Source organism: Arvicanthis niloticus, chromosome 20 (genome assembly GCF_011762505.2).
Source record: "Arvicanthis niloticus isolate mArvNil1 chromosome 20, mArvNil1.pat.X, whole genome shotgun sequence".
NCBI classification, from domain to species: domain Eukaryota; kingdom Metazoa; phylum Chordata; class Mammalia; order Rodentia; family Muridae; genus Arvicanthis; species Arvicanthis niloticus.
Window position 1 is genome coordinate 50,476,492 of NC_047677.1, and position 11,005 is coordinate 50,487,496.

The following is an 11,005-nucleotide window of genomic DNA, read 5'->3' on the forward strand; positions in this document are numbered from 1 at the left end:
AAATGTCACAACACAGAATTCTCACCATACATACCAGGACAGCACACCCCACTCCCATCCCTCGGCCTTTACCTGTTCCTCTCCTACAAGTTGCCCAGACTCCCGATCTGGGGTGTTACCAGGGTGTACAGATGGTACACACACCTGGACCACTGAGAGCCAGTACCGTGGAGGAAATGCAGTCATGTCTGTCCTGCTGACTTTTGTCTGTAGAGCCACAACCCCTTCCCCCCCACACCACTCCCATCCTGTGCCAGGATGCTGAGCTCCATGGGAAACCAGAGGGTGGAGGGAGAGACCACAGCTCAACCAAAGGAAGGGGCTGTGTGAGATGGCAGCGAGAACAAAGCGGCAAAGTGGAGGTGGGGATGCTGGCTGTGAGGCCCCGCCCTCTCTTTTCTCTCATCCTTTATCAAGGCTTCTGCTTATTGGGCAAATGTTCAAAGTCTGTGACTGTGCGCAAAAAGCGCTAAGTGATGCGTGCGAGAGATCGTTTCCAAGAAGCTTGACCATCGGGGGAATAAAAGATAAATGAAGGTCACATGACCTTCCCTGGCCCTGTGTTCTGTGAATGGAAAGATATTTGTCTCTTCCTGGCCTGGTGCCGGCTTGGTGCACCTCCTTGCTCCCTCCCTCATGCCCCAGGTGAACTCTCAACTCTTCCTACCGTCCTTCCTCTCCAGGACTATGTGGAACCAACTCTCCTACCTGGACAGGGGCAAAAGCAAGGAATGGGTCCACCCTCAAATTCCTGGGCTTTGATTTTTCTCCCCCAAAGATGGGGACAAGATGGCATGTACAGGGGACCCTAGAGAGGCATAACGGTGGTTAGAAAAAGAGGAGGGCCCAGGTGCAGTGCCGTTACACCCAGAAACAAAGATGCAGAGAAAAATCAAATTCAAGAACTGCTTATGTTTATTGGTGACCAGCTCAAGTCAACAGAAGAGGCTTTAAAAACGCAAAGAGAAGGAGAAACCGTGTGACCAGGCCCAATTATGTATGCTTCTGCTAAGCTCTAACACCCCACACCCCCAATTCCCCCCCCCACTATGCTGCAAACCAGTTGGGAGATTAGGGGGTGCTCCCAGAAGAGCCAGGAGGTCTGACTCCTGGGGGAAGCCGATTCTGACGATTACCCCCCCAGCTGCCTGGTGGGTACCGACCATTTCCCCCCCAGCTGCCTACTGGGTACTGACCATTACCTCCCCAGATACCTGGTGGGTACCGACCATTTCCCCCCCAGCTGCCTGGTGGGTACCGACCATTTCCCCCCCAGCTGCCTGGTGGGTACCGACCATTTCCCCCCCAGCTGCCTGGTGGGTACCGACCATTACCCCCCCAAATGCCTGGTGGGTACCGACCATTTCCCCCCCAGATACCTGGTGGGTACCGACCATTACCCCCCCAGATGCCTGGTGGGTACCGACCATTACCCCCCCAGATGCCTGGTGGGTACCGACCATTACCCCCCCAGATGCCTGGTGGGTACCGACCATTACCTCCCCAGGTGCCTGATGGGTACCGACCACTACCCCCCAAGCTAGTACCTGATACTACACCATTGCTACCCCATATTCCAGAAGGATATGGCATGGGCCTTGTTCCCCACCCAGTTCCAGCCCCTCCACTTCCCCAGGATGTTCCAGGCCGTGGGATCTTCCCAGATAAACCAGGCAGAAGCTTGTGGACAAGAAACCAGAATGGGCTCCTGGCAAAGGCTTCTGCCTCAGTTTCCAGTGAACTGGAACCAGGCTGCGGTCCAGGCTCTGAGTCCTGAGGGTAGGAAGCCTCTGGTGAAGGTTGCCTGACATATGCAGAGGAAGCCTTGGGCAGAGGACCATCTCTGAAAAGGTATGACAGGGCATCTGGCAGCACTGGCTCTAACTGGTCTTCAGTAGCAGCAGCCATCCATTGCTGAGGGTACTCTGAGGGCCAGGGCTCCATGGGGGGCAGCCCCCAGATGGGAGGCCCACTGGGCACCTCAGAGTTGCCCTCAGGTAGAACACCATTTTGTGGAGATTCGCTGAGCCTCGGAAGAACCCCGAGTAACTTATTATTCACGGAGTCTGGCTTGGGCTGAGGCTGTCCAGAGTCAAAGAGGCTGGTGAAGGAAGGTTGTCCTGAATGTGGGGAGACTTTCTCCTCTGGTGCCCCAGTGCTCCGTGCAAAGAGGCCTGAAGGAAATGGAAGATAAAGCAGTCCGTGGGTCAGATTTGGTACCAATTACTCCATTGATTTGCTTGCCCCTTCGCTGAAAGTCCCTTTCTGTATTGGCACTTCCCACTTTCCCTGGGGACCTAAGTGCACACCCTCCTAAAAGTGTGCATACCCCTGGCTTCACATTCTCCCTTAATTCCTGTTCCCAGGGAACCCAGTACCCTCCATACCTGGCAGATACAGACAGATCAGGAGCAGGCACAGGGGAGCCCGGCTCCCACCTGCAAGGCTCCGCATCTTGTTCAGCTCTGGCTTCTGCCCGGGCCCCAAGATAGCAGGCTTTATCCTGTTGGTGGGGTGGAGGACAGCAGAAACAGTCTGGGACAGTGGTTATAGAGACAATGGATCTGCCCAATCCACCCTCAATCTTGATTCGGTCTGTGGCAACAGGTGTCACTTGAAAGTCTCTGAGGAACTGGGTGTTCCTCACCTGGCTACTTCCTGGTACTTCCTGCCCCTTCCTCACCCAGGTGCTCTGATCCACAGGTCACCTCTAGTTGTCAGCCCTACCCTGTCCTGTCTGGACAGCAAGCCCCAGGATGCTGTCTTCAGTATGTTTCTCAGTAATCTAGATCTAGATGATTCGGTCTAGCACCTCCCTTTGTATATGTATATCCCTACAAGCCTACAAGCTGGAAGTCCTGGGGTGCAAGAACTCCCCTATCTAAGGAGCTGCTTCTAGGTGAAGTCCTTAGTCTGAAGAAACAGGTTTATTCCCAGCCTGTGATGTGATATATTAACTTCCCATAGCTCTTTCCTGTAACAAAAGCCATGAGATAACGAGTCGCAACATGTGTTACATTGTTTCTTTATTTTGTTTCCTTTCCTTCGTTTGTTTGTTTCCTTACTGTCTGGTTTTCTTTGGGGGGGGGGGGTCGAGTTGGAGTGGTTAAAACTGAGACTCGCTATGAGATGGGCCTCAAACTTACAATCCTCCTGTCTCAACCTCCCAAGGCTAGGATGACAGGCATGTGAAGTCATACCTCCCCTGTTATCAAGTTTGCAAAAGATTTGTAAGAACAATTTTTAGATTTTACTTATTTTTTTATTTTATGCAGTATGAGTGTTTCATGCCTGCATGCATGTGTGTGTACCACACATATGTCTGGCGTCATAGATCAGAAGGGGCTTTGGATGAGACATTTGTGAACCACCTTGTGGGTACTGAGGATTGAGTCTAGATCCTCTGGGAAAACAGTCAATTCTCCAGCCCTTATCTTATTCTTAATTACGTGTGTATGCGCTCGAAGGAGGGGGGGGGGGGGATGGTGCATGTGAGTGTAGTGCCCAAAGAAGCCAGAATAGGGTGTCAGACTCCTAGAACTGGAATTACAGGTGATGGCGAGGAGCCTGATGTTGGTTCTGGGAACGGAACTCTGGGCCTCTCAAGGGCAGCCAATGTTCTTAACCATGGAGCCATCTCTCCAGCCCAGTCACTATTCTTTACAACAAAAGTCTAAAATGGGTCTTTTTGGGTTAAAACAGAGGAATCTGAGGACTGAGTTCTGTTATGGTGGCTCTAGAGAGACTCCATTTGTGGCTTTTTCCAGTTTCCAAGGCCACCTGTGGTTTTTGTTGTAGTAATTATTTAATTTCTACCCCATATTTGATCATTTAGTTCCCAGATAAAAGACACAAAACCTTTATATTTATGATAAACCTTTAACACATTAGAGCTGGACAGATATCTGTCTTCTAAGCTATTAGTATTTGGGGTTCAGAACAAGGGCTAGAAACCATAGCACATGGTCAGGAGAAACAGCAAGTATTTGAGCAACATCACTGGGGAGGTATCAGGCCAGCACTTAGAAAAGTAGATTAGGGATTACTCACCCCCCACCCCATAATTGTCAAAGCCAAATAAAATAACCATAGTCTGAGTCTCATTTATTTGTAAACTAGTCAGAGATAAGCTGAAATTGGCTGTGCTACAGTTTCTGGCCTCTTGGCTCCCTCCTCCTTCCTTCCAAGCCCCACACAGTAGGTCTTCCCACACTGTATCATCTGGCTTCCTCTTCTGCCTCCCAAGCTCACAATTTGAAACACTGTGTTTATATTGGACCCACCCAGATAATCCTGGATAATCCCTTTATAGTAAAGTCAGGTGACTAATGACCTGAGCTGCATCAGGAGCTTTGTTTCCCTTTGCTGAGTGATATAATGTATCCATAAATTCCAGGGATTAGGATGGTGACATCTTTGGTAATGTTGGGGGTGGAAGCAGGTGTCAGATGTATCCAAAGAATATAAGAGACAGGGGGAAGATGGGGGGGGGCAGTTTAAAGTAATTGTTGCTTTTTTGTTTGGTAGGTTGCTTCCCCCCCCCCCCACACACACACACAGGGTTTCTCTGTGTAGCTCTGGCTGTCATGAAACTCAGTCTGTAGACCAGGCTGGCCTCGAACTCAGAGATTCGTCTGCCTTTGCCTCCCAAGTGCTGGGATTAAAGGTGTGCACCACCACCATCCAGCTGAGTAGTTATTATTTTTGCAGAAGACCAGGGTTTGGTTCCCAGAAACACTCCTCTCTTCACAACCTCCTTAACTCCAGTTCCATGAGATCTGACGCCCTCTTCTGGTGTTCGTGGGCAACAGGCATGCACGTGGTACACAGACGTACATACAGGAAAAACACTCATACACATAAATTATCAATCGAAAGAAGTGTTGGTGGGTGGATATAAGAAATGCTCAGAAGCAGAGCCCCGATCAAGCAGGACTCAGAGTGAGGGGGGGGGGGGAAGGGGGGGGCGCAAGAGGGAGAAGGGAAGGGCATTTAAACAATGCTCTCTTTTTAAAAAAAAAAAAAAAAACTGAGACTTTTTTAAACAATTATTTATTTATTTATTTATTATATATAAGTACATATAGCTGTCTTCAGACACACCAGAAGGGGGCATCAGATCTCATTATAGGTGGTTGGGAGCCACCATGTGGTTGCTGGGATTTGAACTCAGGACCTCTGGAAAAGCAGTCAGCGCTCTTAACCCCTGAGCCATCTCTCCAGCCCTAAACACTGCTCTCTAAAGATCACAACTACAGCCTTGTTGCACTGGGGTGACGGGAGCTCATTAATGACTGGTCTAGTTTTAAACACAGATGCTATGGTTTACATATACTTTGAGGGTATCCCTCACCAGTCTCCAATGTGGAGATATTGAGAGATGCAGGACCTTTAAGAGGCAGGGTCTCTTGGGAGGTAGGTAAGTCACTGGGTAGATTAATGGGGACTTGATGGCATGAATTATCTCCTGTGGGAATGTGTTGCTACTGGAGTGAGCCTTGCTGGCTATGACAGCCTCAGGCCTATAGTCTCAACTTCTTGGAGGCTGAAGTAAGAGGGTCACAAGTTCAAGCCCAACCTGGGCTACAGAGTGAGTTCAAGGGCAACTTGAGCAGGGAAGTCTCAAAAGAAAAACATTTGAAAGGATAGAAAGGAGGCTGGAGTGACGGTCCATGGTTGAGGAGAGCTTGCAGCTCTTGCAGAGGACCAGAGTTCAGTCCCTGGACCCCACGTGGAAAAGGTCACAACCAGCTGTAACTCCAGCTCTTGGGGATCTGACTCTCTCTTCCAAACTCCTCAGGTATCCATACTCATAATGCATATGCCCAAACACATAATTAAAAATAAACATTAATACCAATACTCTTTAAAGTTTTGGGGGGTTGGGTTTTTGTTTTGTTTTTGTTTTTATAGTTCAACAATAGAGCTGGGGGCTGGAGAGATGGCTCGTGGTTAAGAGCACTGACTGCTGCTCTTCCAGAGGTCCTGAGTTCAATTCCCAGCAGCCACAAGATGGCTCACAACCATCTGTAATGGGATCTGATGCCATCTTCTGGTGAGTCTGAAGACAGCAACAGTGTACTCATATAAATAAATAAATCAGCTGGGCAGTGGTGGAACATGCCTTTAATCCCAGCACTTGGGAGGCAGAGGCAGGTGGATTTCTGAGTTCGAGGCCAGCCTGGTCTACAGAGTGAGTTCCAGGATAGCCAGGACTACACAGAGAAACCCTATCTCGAAAAATAAATAAATAAATCTTAAAAACACAATAGAGTGCTTGCCTGATATACAACAATTCAGTCCCCAAAACTTTGAAACATAAATAAACAGCCAGGTATGGTAGTGCACGCCTTTGCTCCTTATACTCCTGAGACAGGTGGATCTCTGTGAGTTAGAGGCCAGTCTGGTCTATACAGCAAGTTTCAGGACAGCCAGGACTATATCAAGAGACCCTGTCTCAAAAAACAATACAAAAAATAAACAAACAAACAAAAAAAAATGATGAGCAACAAAGCAACAGTGAGCCCAGCCTCCTGCTCTGCCATGTGACCTCTCCTGCTCTGCCATGTGACCTCTCCTCTTTCATGATGCTCAGAACCAGGCAGATGCTAGGCTTCTCTTGAACTTTGAAAACCGAGCTTAAAAAAGAAGGAGGAGGAGGAGGACGGAGAGGAAGAGGAGGAGGAAGAAGAGAAGGAGGAAGAGGAGAAGGAGGAGGAGAAGGAGGAGGAAGAGAAGGAGGAAGAGGAGGAGAAGGAGGAGGAAGAAGAGGAGGAGGAGGGGAAGGAGGAGGAGAAAGAAGAGGAAGAGGAGGAGAAAGAGGAGGAGGATGAGGAAGAGAAGGAGGAGGAAGAGGAGGAGGAGGAAGAGAAAGAGAAGGAGGAGGAGGAGGAAGAGAAGGAGGAGGAGGAGGAAGAGAAGGAAGAAGAGGAGGAGGAGGAAGAAGAGAAGGAGGAGGAGGGGAAGGAGGAGGAGGAGAAAGAAGAGGAAGAAGAGGAGAAGGAGGAGGAGGATGAGGAAGAGAAGGAGGAGGAAGAGGAGGAGGAGGAAGAGGAGGAGAAGGAGGAGGAAGAGGAAGAGAAGGAGGAGGAGGAAGAAGAGAAGGAAGAAGAGGAGGAGGAGGAAGAAGAGAAGGAGGAGGAGGGGAAGGAGGAGGAGGAGAAAGAAGAGGAAGAAGAGGAGAAGGAGGAGGAAGAGAAGAGGAGGAGGAGGAGGAAGAAGAAGAGGAGGAGAAGGAGGAGGAGAAGGAGAGGATAAAGAAAAGAACTAGAGACCTGTGAGCTAAAATGACCTCACATTTCCAGGTCTCGGGTGTTTTATTATAGCAACAAAAAGTGAACCAATGCAAATGTATTTGAGGGGCTGGGGGTGTGGTTCAGTTGCTAGAGCACCCACCTGGCATGCACGAAGTGCTGCACCCCACTCCTACACCCTGTAAGACTGTACATGGTGGTGTACACCTGTAATCACAACCCTCAGGAGGCAGAGGCAGGAGAGTCAGGAGCTCAGGGTCATCCTTGGTGTCCCAGTTAGGGATTCTATTGCTGTGATGAAACACCATGACCAAAGAAATTTGGGGAGGACAGGATTTGTTTGGCTCACACTTGCATGTCACGGTTGATCATCAAAGGAAGTCCAGACAGGAGCTTAGTAACTGGACAGGAACCTGAAGGCAGGAGCTGATTCAGAAGCCATGGGGTGGACTACTGACTGGCTTGCTCAGCTTACTTTCTTATAGAACCCAGGACCACCAGCCCAGGGATGGCGCCATTCATATGGGCCCTCTCCCATTGATCTCCAATTTTAAAAAATGACCTACAGGCTTGCCTTAGTGCCCATCTTGTGGAAGCACTTTCTCAATTAAGGCTCCTTCCTCCCTGATATCTCTAAGTTGGGTCAAATTGACATAAGACTAGCCGGGACACTCAGCTTCATAGTGAGTTCAAAGCCAGACTGATCTGCATTAAATCTTGTCTCAAAAATTAAAATGATATATATGCGTGTCTTAGTCAGGGTTTGTATTCCTGCATAGAATATCATGACCAAGAAGCAAGTTGGGGAGGAAAGGGTTTATTCAGCTTACACTTCCACATTGCTGTTCATCACCAAAGGAAGTCAGGACTGGAACTCAAGCTGGTCAGGAAGCAGGAGCTGATGCAGAGGGATGCTGCTTACTGGCTTGCTTCCCCTGGCTTGCTCAGCTTGCTTTCTTATAGAACCCAGGACTACCAGCCCAGAGATATCACCACCCACCATGGGCCCTCCCCCCTTAATCACTAATTGAGAAAATGCCTTACAGCTGGATCTCATGGAGGCATTTCCTCAAAGGAGGCTCCTTTCTCTGTGATAACTCCAGCTTGTGTCAAGTTGACACACGAAACCAACCAGCACAATGCGTCTTCGAAATTCTTATAGTACGGGGAGTTTACTGTTGTTTTATAATATTGGAACTTGAACCCAAGTCCCCACACATGCTAGGTGAGCGCGCTACCACTAAGCTATGCTCCACCCCCTTCTCCCTGTTGGAAATAAGGTCTGACTAAGCCTTCAGCTCATTCTGTATCCCAGGCTGGCTTCAAACTTACCATTTTCCTGCTTCAGGCTTCCAAAGAGCTGGGATTACACAGGTTCTGGGGATCAAACTCAGGTTGCCAGCCTTGCAGGGCAAGCTCCTTTACCCACTGAGCCATCTGGCTGTCCCTTAACCACATTTGTTCTCTCAAGAAAGCTGTGGAGCGCCGGATGGTGGTGGCACACGCCTTTAATCCCAGCACTTGGGAGGCAGAGGCAGGCAGATTTCTGAGTTCGAGGCCAGCCTGGTCTACAGAGTGAGTTTCAGGACAGCCAGGGCTACACAGAGAAACCCTGTCTCGAAAAACCAAAAAAAAAAAAAAAAAAAAAAAAAAAAAAAAAAAAAGAAAGAAAGCAAGCAAGCAAGCAAGCTGTGGAGCAGGTGTCCCTCACTGCCTGAGGAGACACACTGACCATTGCCTGATTTCTCTAGCCCCTTCCCTCCCCCCCCTCCCCCCCCCCCTTCCAGCCATCAATAGTAAGCTCTTTCATGAACTGGCCATTAGGAAACTTAGAGTTTGGTTCCCGGTTTTGAGGTGACATACAGGATCCGTGCCCAATTTTGGGTTTGCCATTTTGAGACAAAGTCTCCCTGTGTAGCTCTGGCTCTCTTAGAGCTGGCCTCGAACTCACAGACATTTACCTGCCCCTGCCTCCCAAGTGCTGGGATTAGAGGCTTGTGCCACCATGCCTGCCTCGCCCAAATTTTTAATATGAACCGTACCAGAGACTAGAGGAGTCCTACGTAAATGTCAGCTTCTCCTGAGGCTCTCATCTCTGGAGCCTCTGAGGGCTGTGCCCCCCTGGCACTGCCTGGAAACAACAACTTTTTAAAAATTATTTATTTAATGTATATGAGCACACTGTAGCTGTCAGATACACCAGAAGAGGGCATCAGATCCCATTACTGATGGTTGTGAGCCACCATGTGGTTGCTAGGACTTGAACTCAGGTCCTCTGGAAGAACAGTCAGTGTTCTTAACCTCTGAGCCATCCCTTCAGCAGAACAACAACTCTTAAGTAATGATAAAGACAGGATTACATGCGAGCCTGCTTGGCCTTAGTGGACCCTGAAGCCTGACTTAGACCCCAGAGCATCTATGGTCAGTTCAGTGTGAAGCCGCTGGTTGTGGACTTGAAGTTTCAGTCTCTGTGAACTCTCTCCTTCCCAGAGGGAGGGGAAGGGGCCTACAGGAGGGCAGAAATGAGTCCCTTTTCAAAAGCTGTGAGAGTCTTGTGCATGGAACGAGGGTCTTCCTAGAGGGACACACACACTCATCTGTCCTTCCCAACCACAGCGCTTGCTTTCACCGCAGAGCTTGGGCTGAGGAGGTGGGGAGGACACTCTGGCTTTCTTTGTCTACCACAGGACCTTATTAAGTAGGGCGGTGAGTCACCAGGTTCGCTGCACTCCCGTCACACTGAGATGTTGTCTTTCTCTCCCCACCCCCAGCTCCCAGAACACCCAGGCTCCTGCTCAGTCTTCAGGAATCTTGCCTGGGCTGGTCCAGCGTCCCAGAAACTCAAGATCGGCAAGGTGACGCTCACTCAAGGAGAAGAGGCTAGGCGGGAGAGAAGGAGAGAATGAGGGCTTTTTGGAGGGGAGGACTCCAGCGTCCGTGGGAAGCACAGAGGGGACAAATTTCTTGGAGGTGAGACATGAAGAGGAAGGATTCGGACAGCAGTCAACTCTGCTGTCAGCTCAATTATAGTTTTCCTTCTCTGTGGGAGGAGGGGTAATATAGGAAACGCTGAGCCAAGTTACGAATAGAAATGGAAACCATGGGCCCTCTAGAGGCACGGGAGGTGTACTGGCCAGGTACTAAGAAGAGACCTAGGACTCTAAGAAGGCAAAAAGTCTGCACAAAGTTCACAAAGTTTATTGAGCCCTGTCCAGGATCCAGATAGAGTCAGGAGTCTGTGTCAGATTCTGTGGATGTCCTGGGGTACACACACACACACACACAGCAACATCTGTGCTTTGGGTGAAGTAGAAACCAGGCAGAAACTGACATGGAGAGTTGGGACGGGGCAGGCAGGAGTGTGTTGGAAATGGGTCTGGTAGGGTGTGGTGAGACTCATGATGAATGGCGGGAACCCAACAATTTAGAGGGCTGCCTGAACGGATGGTAGAGGAGTCGCTGAGAAATGCAGTTTGGTTCTCAGGTGATGGATTGGTCTTTGTCTTATTCAGCAAACGGGTGGAGGCATGCTTGACTTATCCGGGCACCCAAGGTTGAGGTCTTCCCAGTCAAGAACCTGAAAAAGTGCGCTTCAAGGCAGGTAATCGGGCAGAGAGAACACCCTAGCGGCATGGTGTGGAAGCACCAGGAAAGGAGGAAGAAGGTGGAGTCCACCATTTCGAGTGCTGAATAAAGTCAAGAGCATCATCGGGCTAACTGCAGCACGTGAGGCAGCTCTCCCTGGAGGAGGG

At 49.6% G+C, this 11,005-nt stretch overlaps 1 protein-coding gene across 1 annotated transcript; it reads right to left on the bottom strand.

Annotated features, from left to right (window-relative positions):
• Positions 1–985: 985 nt before the first annotated feature.
• On the bottom strand, positions 986–2,567 carry C20H6orf15 (chromosome 20 C6orf15 homolog). The gene is made up of 2 exons (XM_076916709.1): positions 2,388–2,567; positions 986–2,174 (listed from the first exon to the last, which is right to left on the bottom strand). Exons 1-2 carry the CDS (start codon positions 2,452–2,454, stop codon positions 1,072–1,074), a joined length of 1,170 nt encoding a protein of 389 aa, XP_076772824.1. The 5' UTR covers positions 2,455–2,567; the 3' UTR covers positions 986–1,071.
• Positions 2,568–11,005: the final 8,438 nt, after the last annotated feature.